The 20,547-nt window shown below is 34.9% G+C and overlaps 1 protein-coding gene across 3 annotated transcripts in view; it reads right to left on the bottom strand.

Annotated features, from left to right (window-relative positions):
* Phkb (phosphorylase kinase regulatory subunit beta) overlaps positions 1 to 20,547 on the bottom strand; it is a 220,070-nt gene that overhangs the window by 122,470 nt on the left and 77,053 nt on the right. For all 3 annotated transcript variants that reach the window (XM_026406881.2, XM_026406882.2, XM_026406883.2), the window contains exon 7: positions 17,035 to 17,150. In XM_026406881.2, coding sequence (XP_026262666.2) covers positions 17,035 to 17,150 — 116 coding nt within the window. The remainder of the gene's footprint in view (positions 1 to 17,034; positions 17,151 to 20,547) is intronic.

Genomic DNA, 20,547 nt, shown 5'->3' with positions numbered 1-20,547 from the left:
AAGAAAATTTGAACACTTTCTCCTTAAAATTTTGAAAAAGCCAGATGTCTTCTCTCATTTCCACCATTTAACACAGTACTAGAAGTTCTAGGAAGCTTTATATGGCAAGAAAAGGAAATAAAAAGAATATAGTTTGGGAAGGCAGAAAGAAAACTGTCCATATTTGCATATGACATAATTATATATGAATAAAATCCTAGGAAGTCTATTAAAAAACACAACTTCTTAAACTAGTGAGTACAGCAAGATGACAAGATTTATGATAAGCACTGAAAAACAAAGTACATTTCTACATATTAGCAATGAACGCATGGAAGCCAAATTTAAAAATACAATTCCATTTCAATCTACCAAGAAAGAAAAGAAAAATAGTTATGTGTGAATTTACCAAAACATGTACCTGAGAATTATGCTGAAAATTATACAATGCTGATAAAAGAAATCAAAGGTGATCTAAATAAATAGAGAGAAATACTGTGTTCGTGAACTCTAAGACTCAATAAAGATATCAAATCCTATCAAAATCCGAGCAAGACTTTTTTAAGTACAACACTATTTTAAAATGTATATGGAAAAATCAAAAGAAAATTACAATAGTTAAAACAATTTTGAAAAACAAAGGATGAAGTTGGAGCAATTAGTTTATCCAACTTCAAGACTTACATTACTATACTAATCAAGTCTGTGTGGTTTTGGTAGAGGGCTAGACATATAGAACCCAGAAACAGATGACACGTAAATGCTTGCTACTGTATTTTTAAGAGGGTCAAAAAGTATTTCAGTGGAAGAAATAGTCTTTTAATAAATGGTGCTGGAGAACTGCATACCCACAGACAAAAGGGAAAATAAAAGCTTCAACTTCAACCAAAGTCTCATACCTTATACAAAATTAACTGAAAATTGATCATAACAAAACAAAATAGAAGACAATCTTTAGGATCAAAGACTAGGTAAAGAGTTACCAAATTTGACACCAAAAGTATATTTATAAAGGGAAAAAATTGATAAATTTGACTTCATTAGAATTAAAAACTTTTACTCTGTGAAGATGAAAACACAAGGTATAGATGAGAGAAATTAGTTGCAAAACACATATCAGACAAAGATATAAAGAACTCTCAAAAATTAACAATATGCAGAGAGTTGTGCCCAACTACAACTAAAACAAAATGACAATGAGATATCACTACAACCCAGTCAGAGTGACTAAAATAAAAAAATAGAAGGAGATAAAATACATCATTTATGCACTGATGATGGCATATGTACTCTGGAGAATAGTTTTACAGTTTCTTAGGAATTAAGGATACAACTATGATATGACCCACCTACTGCATGTACTATTGGCCATTTATCCTAGAGGAAAAAAAATAAGTTCTGTTCATATAAAAGTGTTAAACTATCTTTGTAAAAAAATTTTCCTAAAAAAATGCCTGTTCTTCTCTTGGTGGGATTATAAATTAGTACCACCATTAGGGAAATCAATATGGAGGTTCAAGGACAGGCATGGAACCACCATATGACCCAGCTATGCCACATCTCAGTATTTATACTGAAAAATTAAAGTCACCTTACTACACTGACACATGCTATCTATGTTTATAGCAGTGTAACTATGGAACCAGCCAAACTATGGAACTAGCCTAGGTGTCCATCAACAGATGAATGGATAAAGAAAATGTGGTCTATATACATGATGGAATTTTATTTAGCCATAAATAAAAATGAAATTGTAATTTGCAGGAAAATGGGTGAAACTAGAGATCATCATGGAAAGTGAAATAAGTCAAACTCAGAAGGTTAAAGGTCATAGTTTTTTGCTTTCAGGCAGAAACTGGAGAGGAACAAAAGAAAAAGAAAGGTGGGGGTGGATCTCCTAAAAATCAAAGGGAGATCAGGAGAGGAAAGGAGTCAAAGAGTGAGAGGTGGGGAGGGAGAGGGGAAGTGCTGGGGAGTAATATAGCCAAATTATATTTTATATTGTGTGCATGTACAAATAATGTAACAACAAATCCAATCATTATGCACTACTATAATGCACAAATAAAAATGTGGGACAAAAAGCTTATTCTTCAGATGTTGCACCTTTGAAATCATTGTCTAATCTAAGGTCATGATGATTTATAACTATGTTTTCTCCTCAGAGTTCTATGATTTTATTTTACATGTAGATATTTAATCTATTTCAGGCTGATTTTTTGTATATAGTTCAAATTCATTTGTTTCCATGTGAACGTTCAGAATCATCTATGAAAAACTACTTTTTCCTCAATGAACTGTTTGTACTTCTATCAAAATTAATTGAGGGCTGGGGTTGTAGCTAAGTGTTAGAGCACCTGCCTAGGCTGTGTGAGGCACTGGGTTCGATCCTGCACACATAAAAGTAAATAAATAAAATAAAGGTCTTAAAAAAATCAGTTGACCATGGATATATGGGTTTATTTCTGGACTGTTAATTCTATACCATTCATGTTTATCCATATGTCAGAACCACATTATGTTAATTACTGTAGCTAATTTTTTTTTATTGTTGGTCGTTCAAAACATTACATAGTTCTTAATACATCATATTTCGTAGTTTGATTCAAGTGGGTTATGAACTCCCAATTTTACCCCATATACAGATTGCTGATACAGCAATCTGTATATGGGGTAAAATTGGGAGTTCATAACCTACTGTAGCTAATTTTAAAATTGAAAATTTTGTTATTTGTCAAGGTTGTTTTGGTTAGCCTGGGTTCCTTGCTTTTCCTTGTAAATTTTAGGATCAGCTCCTGAAGCTCTATAAAAAAGACAGTTGGATTTTAAAGCATTGATTGAACAGGATGTCCCTCCATTTAGTTAGATTAGTTAGTTAGTTAATCACTTTCAACATTCTAAAAAATAGTTTTCAATGCACAAGTCTATACTTCTCTTATTATTGCCCTCTACACTTAAGATAGGGTCACTATAGCCAAGAAATGTTAAAGTGTAATTATCAAATCTATCCTTTGTTTCCTGGTGAAAACCTTTTCCTTACTAGAATCTATGCTGACCAAATTCACCCTAATTTTCCAGAACAACTGAACTAATAATATGGATTTAAGATACTGCTCTACTGGTTTGAAATCTGTAGTCCAGCATTTCACTGCCAAGGAAGACTTCCTGGTAGTGAGGGAAGTAGTTGATGTTTCCACAGATGAAATAACTTCTATGACAATTCATAAGGTACTGCTTACTCAAAAAAAGGTAAGTGATCTCTTTATAGATCCAAAGTTGTTTTTAGAGAGAAATGACAAGGAATAGAACCCGAAGGAATAAAATTCATGAAAAGAACATGTAGTGGTTTCAAGAATATCTGCAAATTCTTCAACATTCCTCCTCTTTAGAAGTAGAGTCTAAGATCTATTACTAGAATATTGAGTTCTTAATGACTCGAACAAGTAAAAGGCAGTAGAATTTGTATCATGTACCTTGTGAGGCAGTCATAAAAGGCAAAACTGTCTTGGGATGCTGAGCCTAGAAACCTACATACTTCACTATTATGAAATCTATATTAAAAAAACTCCATCTATGCCTTCCAACAGATATCTCCTACCAAGGCCTAGTCAACACTGCAAGACCTGAATGAGGGAGTCTTCAAGGTAACACTAGCCCCAGCCATAATTGACAAAAAGCATATAAGAGACGCTGATTTATGAACTACCAGGCTTAATAGAATCAACCATTAGAAAACTGAGACAATAATAAAGGGCTGTTCTTTTATTTAATTGTACTTTTTATTAAATTTGGAATGTTTATTGCAATGATGGTAACAAAACAAACACACACACAAACAAACAAACAACAAAAAAAAACAGAGCCTAATTGTGTACCCAGAACAACTGGACTAACCATACTAACCTTTCATATTTCAAATTGTAAACAAATGACTGCCTGAACAAAAATTCAAGACTCTTAGAACCTAAGGAGGTCATATGCTGTCACCACATAACAACATTCATTGTCAACTGGTTTTCTTAAGAATGCGATCCTGATGATATCCTGAACTTCTAATGCACAAACATTTACATTCAGTTAACTCAGTAATACCAGAAAACTAAAAGTAATAAGAAAATAAGTTATTCAAAATGCAAATATGTAAGAAATTATATAATTGAGGACATATATAATATGTCTAGTCCAAGTTTAGAAAATGGTGCCAAAAGACAGCCATCCAAAGTGCATCCAAAAGTGGCATTCTTCTGTAATCCTAAATACTCAGAAGGCTGACGTAGGAGGATCATTTGAGCCCAGGAGTTTGAGACCTGCCTGGACTACATAGCAAGACATCATCTTAAAAAACAAACAATCAAACAAACCACAACAAAAAGTAAATAAATAAAATAATCAGGGAAGAGGATGAGGAGAAGGAAGAAAAGGAAAAATAACAAGAAAAAAATTTAAAAAGGGAAAGCTATGGAATGAATTTGAATTTGGACACTGTTTTTGAAATACAGCATTAAAATAGAAACATTGTACCTGAACTGAAGAAAATGTTGTTGAATTCTTTATTTTTTATTTTATTTTATAAAAAAATAGTTAAACAGATATTATAAATTCACAAATACATTGATTTATTGTCCACTAGTTATTAAATCTTTGGCAACAATAGTTTATTTAGAAACTCAAATACATTCTTGATATGATCTTACATTTTGCTAGAAAATACAGTATATATTACTGCAAAAGTTAAGAAATGTTTAAATAGTACAAGACATTCTTAGAATGTTAAATTATTCTATTATTATTGAGTACATTACTATTAGGTGACTATGTTCAATAGAACATATACTAATCTAATTTTTGCAAGGTGATACCTCAAGGTCTTTTGTTCTAACATTAATTTAAGAAGGCTAGAATATAGCAACACTTGCCTGCAATAGAGTTTATAATAAGGTGATTTATTACATAATCAAGGCTTTTCTAGAAAAGATGATGGGGTTTGGACTGGGTTATTTATAACCCATCATGGAATCCACAAAAGTAACTCACAGGCATGAGAACTAAATTCACATTGTCCTATTCATAACACTACATTTTAACTCCCTAAGCTACCCAATCATTTCCTGAAAGAACAAGGACTTTACAGCTCTATGGTTTTAATGGATGTTCACGAATTATTCAGTATGGCAAAAATACATAAAGTGAATCAGATGGATGGACAAAAGCCTTTATCACAGTTCAATGACTGGAACATCAAAAATGACTTAAGAAGACTAAGCAATTACTTTAAATAATAAGCATTGTATGGAATAAAATGATCACTAAACACATGTTACTTAGATCTAATATTATAGTGATGGTTTTCCTTATTAGAGAAAATGAGGGAATAGAACATTAAACTGTTTTTAAAAACCTTAAAAATCAGATTCAAATTATTTTTGCATCAAACATCATCTTTATATCATAAACACAAAACTTAAAGAGGAAATTGTTGAATGTAAAGTTCTACAAAGGAGTAAAAAAATTTCAAAAACTTTTCTTCCCATTTGGAAATATATACACCTTGAACTATTAAGTACAGTTTTCCTTTTTGTTTTTCAATAGCCAAAAAATTCAAAGTTAGGGCTTGGGATCCTATTCACATTTCATAAGAAAAATTTGTTTCTTCACCAAAACAAAGAAGTATGGGTTCAAAGGAAGCCCCAAGGAGCAGGAATATGCAAATTTACATTATGAGGAGGAAGAAATTTAAAGATTAAAGTATGTGAATTAAATTTGAAGAAGCTGACAAAGTCAACTATCACATGTTTTCACTCACCTATGGAAACTGAAAAAAAAAATGAAGATGACCCAAATACAGAAGATGAACTATTATGGAAGGTGAGAGGAAAAGGGGGGAGGGGAGGAAGAGAAGAAAGAAAACGAGGGTAACAGGAAAGGTGGATGTGAATGAAGCACAATATATGCATGAAAAGAAGTATCAAAATGACACCTATTAATCTGAACAATTAATATGAATTAATAATAATAAAAAATAGACCTGGAGAGCCTGATAAGTTCACCTGGATATGTAATTCTACCTGGATATGTAATTCTGAGTATTAAGAATTAGTGCTACAATAAATAGGTACTGAAATGAAATATAGAGGGAAATATAATTCAATCTAATAATACAGGATTAAAAGATGCATGGGCATTTAATAAAATACTTAGAAGAGAAAGGAAAAACATTATCTGATAGAGTTTCAGATATCCTAGGAGAAACTGAAAGGGGCCAGTTGCTTTAGGAAAGTAAAATCAACAGAAAAATCAAGACTGCAGTGAATGGTTGCTTAGGAAACATTTCAAAAGAATCAGTGAGCTTAGACCAATAGGCCCTTTTACAAAAGCCCTGGGAAAGGGTAAAGTTGCTGCTAGAATGGGGTTCTGATAAATGAAAGAAATGTCTGTTTAGAAAAAAAAATTGGGGGATTCAATAAAAAAATACTAAATAATTCAAGAATTTGGACTAAAGACACCAGCAAACCTGGGGTAAAAATGGCAGATCAAGAAGAATCTGACCAACACATTAAGATGAATCAAGGTATACGATTGTCAAAGATAACCTTGAAATTTATCCCAGTTTTATCAAGAATTTATGCCCAATTATTTATTATAATTTCAGAAAAAAACTTTTCAACACATTAAAATAGGCATGCAGAGGAGGAGAGCGACCATGCTGTGCTCCCCCATCTACCAATGTGTGATTCTCCTGGCCCACTTCAATCTTGGGACACTGCAGCCACCTTCACAGCCCCTCCCCCCCACGTTAGCCTACACCTTAGGACAAAAGACAGGGCCTGGAGGCAGTAGCCCAAAGTAGCACTGCACCCACAGCACTGCATCTCTGAACAGGCTGCCCAGCCACCGCCTGGCCTGCCCTCTCAGCCCCATCTCTGAAAGCAGTCACCTCCATCTTTGGACACCTCTATCGTCATCTTGGATTACCTCCACTGCCACTACCACCATCTATTGTTGGTGCATCTTCCATCTTAGGACATCAGCAAGGGCCTGGAAGCCTAACATCAAGGCTACCTACAGGTTTGATGCTGCTGCCGCTACCAACAAGAGACATACCCACTTTCATCTTGAGACAATAGCTAGGACCTAGAAGACCATCACCAAGGTCCTTGCAGGCTTGGTTACACCATAGGTATCCCTGCTAGCATTCTTCTCTTGATTCCTTTCACTTTTCCTGTGATCAAATATATTCTCACCTCGTACCTCAAAACATTAAAATAAATGACACCCTCCAACTTCAGAAGAGTACAAGTACACATTTTGGGGGGCTCCAGAACATAAATCTTTAATATAAAGGTACAACTCAAAAGGGTTGTATCTAGCATAGCAAGGGAAGGAAGAGCCAGTCACTTTTGTACCAAGGCAAGAGTCAGACTGTACTGTGCTCTTGCTCTACCTTCTTCTAAGGAGAAACCTTAGAGCACAAAAATAGCTGGAGAGAGAAAAAGAGTCAAAAGGCAATGAAAAGTATAAGTACTTACAGCAAAAATTACAACAGTTTGCATGATTTTTGACAATACAGTGGTACAAAACTGATCATCACTGTATTTCAAATTACGATTTTCCCTCTAAGATAGTAGTATGTGGTATGATAATCTCCAGTGATGCAGGCAGCAGTACTGAGCACTAGCTCCCAGTCAGCTCAGCATTCACAAGGGTAAACAAACTGATACTCCAGTGTACTGTGTTGCTAAGTTATAGATTAAGTGTATTAAGTGCATTTTTTACTTATGTTATCTACAAACTACAATGGGTTTATTGGGAGGTAAACCCATCCAATTTGAAAGCCTCTGTATTTATTAATCCATTAACTCCCAAGTTTACAATTCTGCAAAAATTTCAATGAAACTGACACAGGTACATGAAAATAGGTTGGAATCATAATCTAGAGCTCATATATCCTTTGTATATATTCTTATATGTGCATATATTTTTCAAATGATTTAATTATTCACCTATTACTTTTCTCAAAAGAAAAGAACTATAAGAACATAGTACACAAGGGGTATATTTGTTGCTCAATTTAAGTTTTTACATGTTTCACATTTGGGATTATGGGACATAATGGGGTTAATTCAAGCAGTCTTAAATTATGAGAACAGCTTAAGGATATAGCAAGATTACTGCACTAATTAGTAACAAACAGATTCAAGGAGGCCCAGACAATCTGAAGAGGTATCCTACAGTAGCAAAAAAAAGAAAAAAGAGTTGTGACTTGATCCCTGACTGTTAGCAGCTCCACATATAATTACAGAAGCCAAAGTACAGAAATACTGGCCTCCCAGGACCAATGCCATCACTGTGTTTATAAGCAGCATCAAAATACACCCTTTTGGCAGCAGAAGTGATACATCCGAAAGAGACTTGTTGAAATGTGCACTCGAAAACATTTTTTAAAAAGATGTTTAAAGTTCTTTTTGGGAATTACAAATTGTTAGATTATAAACAATTACAAGATCAATGTTAAATGTATAAAATCCACTGTCTAAATTTAAATGATAAACTTAATTTCCCATCCATTTGAATAAAATTAGCCTGCTACAATTAAGATTAATTTTGCATGCAAAAGGTGGCAAAGAACATCACACGGGCTGGGGTTCTGGCTCAGTGGTATAGCACTAGCCTAGCACATGTGAGGCACTGGGTTCAATCCTCAGCACCACATAAAATAAATAAAATAAAGGTTTAAGTGTCCATCTACAACTAAAAAAATATTTATTTTTTTTAAAAAAAGAATATCACATAATGATTTTCCAAATCTTGAAATAAAATCTTTAATGATTTAATGACTGGTACCTCAGTTATAGAACAAGTTGGATTCTCTGATTTTTCACTAAGGGACCTTGCAACATCCTCATTTGCTGGGGTTAATGGTAACTTTTACCCAATGGTCTTTGAGTTTACTGTAGACTTTATAAACAGAAAAAATTTCTAGTCCAAATATTGTATAATGAAAATAATAGCAGTGGAATCAGATTGGTGTATTATTGATTATTAAAGGGCTAGGGCTGTAGCTCAATGACAGAGCACTTGCCTACCATGTGTGAGACAATGGTTTGATCCTCAGCACCATATTAAAAATAAATTAATAAACAAGGATATTGTGTGGTCTTCTACAATTAAAATAATATTTAAAAAATAGAAAAATCAAGGAAAAGACCTGATGAACCTAAGAACTGAAACAGGAAAATTTTTAACATCATCTTTTCTAATCATATCCACTTCCTTTCTTGTAATTTAATTGATAATCTCAAATGATGATAACTTAATTTGGAAGATGGTTGGAATATAACATTATCTTATCATTTGTCTGAATGTTTAATTTCTGAACTGACACAAAATTTTCTATACTTCACTGAATTCTTCACTGAGTGCTACTATTCTGCTTTATATGTAAAAATGCCTAACATGAACTGTAAAACTATAGAAAAAGGTATGTATGTTAGTTCCCAGGATTAATTTGACAGTCATTTATATTTCAATTTTTGTTATTAAAATGTTTGCAAATGTGTCAGTACACTAGTATTTAGCATTCCCTTCCTACCTCTCTGCCCTATCTAGATTTTGTGTATTCCTCCAATGCTTCCCCTCCTCACCCTATGAATCAGCCTCCTTATATCAGAGAAAACATTTGGCATTTGTTTTTCTGGTTTTTTTTTTTTTTTTTTTTTTGGGAATTGGCTTACTTCACTTACAATGATATTCTCCAACTCCTGCAAATGCCATGATTTTATTCTTTTAATGCTGAGTAACATTCCATTGTGTACATATATATCAGTTTCTTTATCCATTCATCTATTGAAGGTCATCTAGGTTACTTCCACGGGTTATTGTGAATTGTGCTGGTATAAACATTAATGTGGCTACGTCAATGTATTAAGCTGAAGTCCTTTGGTATAGACCAAGAAGTGGGATAGTTGGGTCAAATAGTGGTTCTATTCCAAATTTTTCAAGGAATCTCCATACTGCTTTCCATATTGGTTGCACCAATTTGCAGTCCCACCAGCAATGTATGAGTGTGCCTTTTCCCCACATCCTCGCCAACATTTATTGTTGTTTCTATTCTTAATAGCTGCCATTCTGACTGAAGTGAGATGAAGTCTTAGAGTAGTTTTGATTTGCATTTCTCTAATTGCTAGTGATGATGAACAATTTTTCATATATTATCATCTCCTGAGAAGTGACTGTTCAGGCCTTTGGCCCATTTATTGATTGGGTTATTTGGGTTTTTTTGGTGTTTAGCTTTTTGCATTCTTTATATATACTAGATATTAGTGCTCCATCTGATGTATAAGGGGGAAAAATTTGCTCCCAAGATATAGGCTCTCTATTCACCTCACTGATTGTTTCATTTTCTGAGAAGAAAGTTTTTAGTTTGAATTCATCACATTTATTGATTCTTAATTTTAATTCTGTGCTATAGTAGTCTTATTAAGGAAGCTGGGGCCTAATCCTACATGATGGAGATTAGGAACTACTTTTTCTTTTATTAGATGCAGGGTTTCGGGCTGAATTCCTAGCTTCTTGATCCATTTTGAGTTGATTTTTGTGCATGGTGAAAGATAAGAGGGAGGGAGGGAGGGAGGGAGGGAGGGAGGGAGGGAGGGAGGGAGGGAGGGAGAGAGAGAGAGAGAGAGAGAGAGAGAGAGAGAGAGAGAGAGAGAATTTTTTAATATTTATTTTTTAGTTTTCGGTGGACACAACATTTTTGTTTGTATGTGGTGCTGAGGGTCGAACCTGGGCCGCACACATGCCAGGCAAGCACGCTACCGCTTGAGCCACATCTCCAGCCCGATAGTGCATTTTGTTGCATGTGGATTTCCAGTTTTCCTAGCAACATTTGTTGAAGAGGCTATCTTTTCTCCAATGTATATTTTTGGCAACTTTGTCTAATATAAGATAACTGTAATTTGGTCTCTGTGTCCTCTATTCTGTACCATTGGTCTACCAGTCTATTTTGGTGCCAATACCATGCTGTTTTTGTTACTATTGCTCTGTAGTGTAGTCTAAGGTCTGGTATAGTGATGCTACTGGCTTACTCTTCTTGATAAGAAATGCTTTAGCTATTCTGGGTCTCATATTTTTACAGATGAATTTCATGATTGTTCTTTCCATTTCTATGAGGAATGCCTTTGGGATTTTGACTGGAATTGCATTAGATCTCTATACTGCTTTTGGTAATATGGTCATTTTGATAATATTAATTCTGCCATTCTAAGAGCAAGGTAGATCTTTCCATCTTCTAAGGTCTTCTTTGATTTCTTTCTTTAGCATTCTGTAGTTTTCATCATAGAGGTCTTTCACCTCTTTCACTGATTCCCAAGCATTTTATTATTTATTTTTTTGGAGGCTATTGTAAATGGGCTAGTTTTCCTCATTTCCATTTCAGAGGATTTGTCACTGATGTACAGAAATGCCTTTGATTTGTGGGTGTTGACTTTATATACTGCTACTTTGGTGAATTCATTTGCTAGTTCTAGAAGTATTTGAGTGGAACTTTTGGGTCTTCTAGGTATAGAATCATATCATCAGCAAATAGTGCCAATTTGAGTTCTTCTTTTCCTATGCGTATCCCTTTACTTTCTTTTGTCCCTCTAATTGCTATGGCCAGTATTTCAAGAACTATGTTAAATAGAAGTGGTGAAAGTGGGCATTCCTGTCTTATTTCAGTTTTTAGAGGGAATGTCTTCAATTCTTCTCCATTTAGAATGATGTTGGCCTGGGGCTTAGCATAGAGAGCCTTTAGGATATTGAGATATGTTCCTGTTGCCCCTAATTTGTATAGTGTTTTGAACATAAAAGGTGCTATATTTTGTTGAATGCTTTTTCTGCATTTATTGAGATGATCATATGATTCTTATCTTTAAGCCTATTAATGTGATGAATTACATTTATTAATTTTCAAATGTTGAACCCACCTTGCATCCCTGGGATGAATCCCACTTGATTGAGGTGCACTATCTTTTTAATATGCTTTTGTATTCAATTCACCAGAATTTTATTGAGAATTTTTGCATCTATGTTCATTAGAGATATTTGTCTAAAGTTTTGTTTCTTTGATGTGTCTTTGCCTGGTTTGGGGATCAGGGTGATATTGGCCTAATTGGAAGTGCTCCCTATTTTTCTATTTCATGAAATAAATTGGAGAGTATTGGTATTAGTTCTTCTTTAAAAGTCTTGTAAGAACTTGGCTGTGTATAAATCTAGTTCTGAGCTTTTCTTGGTTGGTAGACTTCTGATGGCATCTTGTATTTCATCGCTTGATATTGGTCTTTTTAAATTGTGTATATCATCCTGATTCAATTTGGGCAAATCATACGACTTAAGAAACTTGTTGCACCTTCAATATTTCCTATTTTATTGGAGTACAAGTTTTCAAATACTTTAGTAATATGAGTTGTCTCTCTCCTTTCTCTTCATTAGAGTAGCTAAGGGTCTGTCAATTTTATTTTTTCAAAGAACCAATTTTTTGTTTTGTCAATTTTTCAATTGTTTCTTTTGTTTCAATTTCATTGATTTCAACTCTAATTTTAATTAGTTCCTGTCTTCTACTGCTTTTGATGTTGATTTGTTCTTCTTTTTCTAGGGCTTAGAGATGTAATGTTAGGTCATTTATTTGTTGGCTTTTTTTTTTTTTAAGGAATGAATTTCATGCAATGAACTTTCCTCTTAATATTGCTTTCATAGTGTCCCAGAGATTTAAATATGTTGTGTCAGTATTCTCATTTACCTCTAAAAAACTTGTGATTTCCTTGATGTCCTTTGCAACCCCCTGTTCATTCATTAGCGTATTATTTAGTCTCCAGGTGTTGAAGTAATCTTTTTTATTTATTTTGTCATTGATTTCTATTTTCAGTCCATTATGATCTGATAGAATGCAGGGTATTATCTCTACTCTTTTGTATTTGCTAAGAGTTGGTTTATGGTATATTATATGGTCTATTTTAGAGAAGAATCTATGTGCTGCTAAGAGAGTGTACTCGCTTGTTGAAGGATGAAATATTCTATATATGTCAGTTAAGTCTAAGTTATTGATAGTATTTTAGGTTATATAGTTTTTTTGTTCAGCTTTTGTTTGGAAGATTGATCCAATATTGAAAGAAGTGTGTTAAAAGTCACCCGAGATTATTGTGTTGACTCTTGAACTTGAGAAGAATTTTGGTTGATGAACATAGATGCTGCATTGTTTGGGACATATATATTTATAATTGTTATGTCTTGTTAGTATATGGTTCTCTTGAGCAATATGAAATGTTCTTATTTATTGCCTCAAGATAATTAACTTTAGGTTGAAGTCTACTCTATATGATACAAGAATGGAAACCCCTGCTTGGTTCCACAGTCCATGTGAGTGGTACCATTTTTCCCAACCTTTCACCTTCAGTCTGTGTATGTCTTTTCTTATCAAATGAGTCTCCTGGAGGCAGCATATCATTGGGTCTTTTTTTAAATCCAATCTGCTAGTCTACGTCTTTTGATTGGTGAGTTTAGGCTATTCAGGGTTATTATTGAGATATGATTTGTATTCCCAGTCATTTTTGTTTATTTTGTTATTTAACTTGACTTGGTTTCTTCTTTGGTTAGTTTTTACTTTAGTGTAATACCTCCCTCTGCTGATTTTCATTGTTGTTTTCCATTTCCTCTTCATGGAATATTGTGCCAAGTATGTTTTATAGTGCCAGTTTTCCAGCTATAAATTTTTTTAACTGTTGTTTATCATGGAAGGTTTTTATTTTAGCATCAAATCTAAAGCTTAGTTTTGCTGGATACAAGATTCTTGGTTGGCATCCATTTTCCTTCAGAGTTTGATATATGTTGTTCCAGGATCTTTCAGCTTTCAGGGTCTGGGTTGAAAAGTCTGCAGTTTTCCTTACTGCAGACTTTTCAACCTGATTCCTTTCTTTTGTGGCTTTTAAGTTTCTCTCTTTATTCTGTATGTTGGGCATTTTCATTATAATGTGCCTTGGTATGGATCTGTTGTGATTTTGTACATTTGGCATCCTTCTTGAATTTGGTTTTCCAATTCATTTTTCATGTTTGGAAAGTTTTCTGATATTATTTCATTGAATAAATTGTTCATTCCTTTGGTTTGCAACTCTGTGCCCTCCTTTATCCCAATAACTCTTAAAATTGGTCTTTTTATGATATCCCATATTTCTTGAATGTTCTGTACCATGTTACTTGTGTAGTCTACATTCTACTAACCTTCTTCATTAGAAGAATAAATCTATAGGGTAAAGATGATAACGCCTAGGACACACAGCACTAGAAGGGAAGACACAAGAACAACATGAAAAGACAAGGGACGAAAGTGCCCCAAACAAATCAAGATACCACATTAGATTCCATGGCCAGCATGGCAGAAGAAATTACAGAGAAGGAGTTTAAGATGTACATGATTAAAATGTTTTGTGAATTAAAGGATGATATAAGAGAGCAAATACAGGCAGTAAAAGATCATTTCCACAAAGAGCTACATAAACAAATGCAGGCAGCAAAAGATTACTTCAATAGGGAGACGGAGGTTCTAAAAAACAAACAGGAATCCTTGAAATGAAAGAAACAATAAACCAAATTAAAAGTTCAATTGAAAGCATCACCAACAGAGTAGACCACTTGGAAGACAGGACCTCAGACAATGAAGACAAAATATATTCTTATTGTGGTCCTGTAGGGTTCCAATACCTCTCCTTTGTGAGGAAGAACAATGTTAAAAGATCCCAATGTAAACAATATACCACCTATAAACAATTTGTTGCTATTGGGACATTTATAGTTTGGTCACAATGTACAGAAATGTTGAATTTTATTATTATCTATAATATAATCAGTAAGTTTGTAAAAGGGTTTACAGTTTCTGATGATGGACAATGAACTGGGAGTGAGGCGTAGAATGATGTGCTAGGAGGCAGGATGTGAGGATATAGATCTAGTATATCTAGATCTATATCCTCACATCCTGAAATAAAGAAGAGTGAAATAAATCTAATGAAGAAGGTTAGTAGCAGGGGAATAGACAAGAGTAATTTTGGGTAGACAAGTATGTGGAAAGACAGTGGAGTACATAAAAGAAACACACATATGTATTAAGAAAAATAAAGGATGTTAAAATAGTAAAAATTGGAGGAAAAAAGAAAGTAAAAGAAAAAAAGGCATGTACAGCAAAACTATAAAATGCTATTCAGACGTCCCAGTCCTCAAAATCCTAATTCATGCAAAGTACTTGGTTTCATATATGTTGGGGATGTGAGGGCATGAGAACAGAGGGGGTAAAGAAAGAGAGAAAAAAAAAATCTCAAAGGAAGAAACCAAGATTGTTAATTGTTTTGGTTGGAGATCAGTATGTTTCTACTTCCCTTCTCATCCAATAGCTGGAATTGTCTGTTGTTAGCTGGTATCTCTGCCCTCAAGATGGTGAAGGTAACCAGGGTGGGAAGGCTGGTCCTGGTGCAGGGTACCTGAAATGACGTATAGCACCCACCAGTCCCTGAAGGAGACTGCACCTCAAGGGTCTCTTTTTGAGTCCACTTGTATGACTTGAAGGCCTTGTCCTATCTCCCTATCTTGCCTAAAGATTTACCAATTCCTGGTCTCTCTGTTAGTCTCCAAACTGTTGCACCCTCTCCCTTACTAATTCCCAATTAAGGGACCTCTCTCACTGGAGCTCCCATGGGTGATGCCCTGATCCCACTGCATACCCATCCCACTGAGAGCTGTTTTGTGTTGGATAGTTACTGTTCTGGGTTACCATCTGCTGGGGAGAGTGGGGAGTTGGAAACCAGGTACCTGGCCAGCTAGAGTTCAAATCTGGGCATTGTTCCCACCAAAGATGGTAAGGAAGGTGACCCAAGTTGGAAGCAGGGTGCTTCCAGCTGGGGTATCAGGTTGGGTAGGGGGAGCCAGGTGATGGCTGTTGTGCAATATGTTCAGAAATGAGCTCTGTGGTGTGTAGTGTTGTGGCTTTTGGCTGTCTTCAGAGCTTGTGTGATGTCCTCAGGTGTAGGCAGATTACTGTGCATAGGAGACTATGGCAGTAGTTGCAGAGTCACAAGATGGAGGTGACGGGGGAGCCCCCCTCAGTTGGTAAACGGGGGTCAACAGGGGAGTGGCAGCCAGAGTTCTGTGGGTGGGTAGCAACTGAGTGTCCTGTATGGGAGAAGAGCAGTGTCTGGGAGTTCTGCTCAGGTGCTGATATGGTGATCCTGCTAAGGCACTCAGGAGTCCTGCATCGGCTAGTAGTCAGGAATTGGGTATCGGGAATCGGAAGTCCTGCTTTAATGCGGATGCCCAGAACCCTGCGCTTGGGCACAGCACTGGTGATTTCTGTGCAACAGCAGCTGTGTAGGGGTCTTTTATCACTTTCAGAGAAGCAGTATTCCCACTAGTTGAGACCTGGGTTGCGGAGCAACACAGAATGCTGCCTCCCCCTGGCCCACTATCTTGGATCCTCTAGAGCTATTTTTTAACACTATTAAGTAAATAAACTACTATTATTATTAATAGTAAATAAACTACCTAACATGAGTTGTCAGCAACTGTTGCTTACTCAAACATACTAAACTATAGTTCAAGGTGTTGATCAGAACTCTTATAGAAGACAATGAATAAGATTTATTGAAGGGTATAAGAATCTGTGGTTAGAATGAAATTCAGGTTTTTAACACAAAAGGGAATTTCAAATGCAACGTGCATGTATCTGGTGTTTGAAAACTTTAATGTATTTGACATTTCAAGTAACATAATTTCAAAGACAATAAGATGACTTGGTTGAACAAAAAGGCAAGCTGTGGATTAACAGTAAAAGCTGAAATGCATGGACTGACATATTGGAAGATTGGAAAAGATGCCCTGCTCCTTTCTTGAAATTCATTAATGGGACTCTAATTTACACAGAATCTATAGCTTAAATCCATTGCTTTGATTTTTACTCATATTCAATTTCCATATATCTAAACAACAAAAACAAGCAAACAACAACAATAAAAAACACCCTCAGAATTGGGAAATTACCTTGAATGTAGCTCTGTGCTGCCATTATTATATTTGCTTCCTCTTTCCCAAATACCAAAGTCAGGAACACGGTAAACTCTTTCTACACAAAATACAAGGTTTTGAATAAAAGAGACCTAAAAGAAAACAAATGAAATATAAGGACGCATGCAATAACAGGATCTTTAGATACTGACAAGAATAATTAAGATACCATTTGAAATTTAAATACATACCTGCTCCCAACATATTTTTTAACATGCTGAAATTCTTGAGAGTATTACATTACTATGTATCCTCTACTATACTTGGTTTTTCTAACATAAAGCTTACATTCAGTGAGAACCTAATATTATACAACACAGAAATAAAATATAAGTACTTTCAATGCTCCAACTGTAATTCTTTAATGATGTATCTATTATTGCTTATGAGGACTGTGTATCTTAAGAACTAGGTAAAACATAAAGCATTGTTTTTATACTAGAGAATATTTGCAGTCTAATATGTCCATATTAAATGTTGAATACATTGAAAACTTTGTTGTATTCCATTGTTGTACAAAATGCTAGTACCTCCTTGGATCAACTTGGAGTCTTGAGTCTATTGATTCTCCTAGAGTCTAATCTTCCTCCTTTTTCTATAGCTGCAAGTACTTTTGGTTATAAACTAAAAGCTCCCATATAGATTTCAGATATCAGCTTAAGTTTATACTCTCAAAACTAACTATGAAATGAAGATTATGGTCAGTTCTTATTTAATAAAGGTTTATTCATTTTAATAAAGCCAATTTCTTAAGTGGGCTATGGGTTCTAACCACAGGGTTTTAAATTTGGTTTCCATGTATATGGTTCAATATGACAAACTGAATAAATGCACCTGTCTTTCATCACAAGATCCTTTTGAGGTGGCAATATACACCTCCAACCTCCACATACATGATTAATATAATGTATATACTTTAAGAATGAAACAATAATAAATCTCAAAACCAAGACAAGGATCCACCGGCAGTCGAGAAGCTTTGAGAAATCACAGGAAGAAGGAAAACAGATGGGAAGGAATCAGTAGAGAAATTAGAGCAGAGGAAAGCACAGCCACTCAAAAATAATTCTTCCTTGTTCTCTAGGTCCTCCAAAAAATCTCTAAGCTCAGAGTCAAAAAAACACATTAATCAAGAGTTGATAAGGCTGGGCACAGCAGCGCACACCTATGATCCCAGCAATTTGGGATTTTGAGGCAGGAGGGTCCTAAGTTCAAAGCCAGCCGCAGCAACTTAGTGAGAACTTGTCTCAAATAAAAAATTAAAAAATGGGCTGCAGATGTGACTCAGGGTTAAGCATCCCTGGGTTCAATATCTGGTACAAAAAAAAAAGTTGATAAGGAAGTAGTCCCCATTTCCTCAGCTACTGACATCACATTCTCCAGTTGTTTCTCATCTTCCTGACTCCAACTCTTCTTGCTTTCATCCATACCAGTGGGCATTCTTCAAAGCTGTCTTGTCCCTCTCCTTTCCATATACAAATGTACCTCTCCCTGAAGTAAACTCAGTCATTATCAAGGTTTCAACTAATGATAGTGGTACAAGAATCAAAATTTACAGCATAAACACAGAGGCAAGAACATTGATGTGGAAGACCTAGTTCACTCTCAGTTATACAATGGCCTCTCTGGGTGACATATGGTAAACTAACCTCACTCAGTTCTGGTTTCTATAAAATTAAATAAATTATTGTATGTATTTAATGCATATTTACAATTTATCAATTTTCCCATTCTAGTCCTGAATATTTATAATACATACATTTGCTTCTATCTCCAATTATGAAGTTTTTCTCCCTAGATGTCTTACTAAAACAACATGTCCTGAACTCTTCCATTTGGAAGTACTTCTCAATTTTGCTTTTCTCCATAAGACTGCTTGCTTTCCAGGCTCTCAGTCTAGAAATCTTGATCTGTTAAAAAAAAATTTATAAGAGATCACTCATTTGGACTGAGCTCCTACAGTAGGCCCAAAATACCAGCCCAAACAAGAATGAAGTCACTTTTACCACCTGCTACCTTATCAAAGTAAACTCTTAGACCAGTTTCAAAGCACCAAAACCAACCAACCAATCAACAACAACAAAAGCCAGAAAACATGAGATTCAAACCAACCAACAGAAGAGACCCTGTTTACGGGAGTTGGCCTGATAAGGAAATCTCCTGTTTTAATCTTACAACTAACTTTGAAACACAATCTGATACTTTTGCTTTCTTCAATGCTTTTATGCCTATAAAGCCAACCTGCTCTGTTGAAGCACCTTTTCTAAATCTTTGGAAGAGATACTCTCCAATTTGTGAATCATTAATGAAAGCCAATTAGATCTTTAACTGAATTTGTATTTTTTTTTAACAAACTATGTATCCTTTCATCCCTGTATTCACCCAGCAACAAAGGTCTAATATATTTTCTATCACCACTTCTGTCAAAAAGCTTCATGAATCTTTTTTTTAAAGAATTTTTTAATATTTATTTTTTAGTTTTCGGCGGACACAACATCTTTGTTTGTATGTGGTGCTGAGGATCGAACCCAGGCCGCACGCATGCCAGGCGAGCGCGCTACCGCTTGAGCCACATCCCCAGCCCAGCTTCATGAATCTTGACAGTGTAATGACATTCACATGACATTAATAATGCTCCATAATCTGTCCACTCTGTCCTCCTATGCCTCTATTTATTTCATTATCCTCTGACAGATAGTCTGGATTCCATTTGGGTTGGTTGGCATTAATTTTGCTCATTTCTAACCTTGAATTATTTTTCTATGAATTTTCCTTCAATCCTAGTTCAAGAGGAGGGAGTTATATTAACACTCATTCTTCTTAGAGCAATACTATAGCTCTTAATTTTTATTTCATTTTTCCCCCTCACCTCTCAGGTCAAAATATTAATGTGCAGATTATGGGGTTCTGACAAAACCCTGCTTGGATTATTACATAATATATTTAAACAGTATTACCTTTCTTTTCTTTTTTCTCTAACAGTATTACCTTTCTTTTCTCTCTTTCTCTCTCTCTCTCTCTCTCTCTCTCTCTCTCTGTCTCTCTCTCTTTTGGTACTATGGGTCAATCCACAGGGCATTTTACTACTGAGCTACACCTCAAATCCTTCATTTTTATTTTTTATTTTGAGACAGGGTATCATTAGGCTGCCCAAGCTGGCCTTGAACCCGCAATCCTTCTACTTTTCAGACTACCGACTAGCTGGAATTATGGATGGGTGTGTGCCATGGTACACAAGCACATATATCACATTTTTCAATTTAAAAAAGTGAAATCTAAAAAAAATCTAAAATGAAATCTAAAAAGTAGCAAAGGTTTTTACAAATAGGAAACTGTAGACCCATAATTTCCAAATTTAGAAATGAAAATTTCTTGTATATTCAACAAAAAGAATACCATGTTTTATTATGGACCTGCAGAAATTTAAGATTACTGTTTGTACTTATGTCTTGTTGTAGAAAGCCTTCCCTATCTGGAAGTCAGAAAGAT

This window comes from Urocitellus parryii, chromosome 15 (assembly GCF_045843805.1).
Source record: "Urocitellus parryii isolate mUroPar1 chromosome 15, mUroPar1.hap1, whole genome shotgun sequence".
Classification (NCBI taxonomy): Eukaryota; Metazoa; Chordata; class Mammalia; order Rodentia; family Sciuridae; genus Urocitellus; species Urocitellus parryii.
The sequence above is the reverse complement of the archived record's forward strand: the minus strand, read 5'-3'. Positions and strand labels throughout refer to the sequence as shown.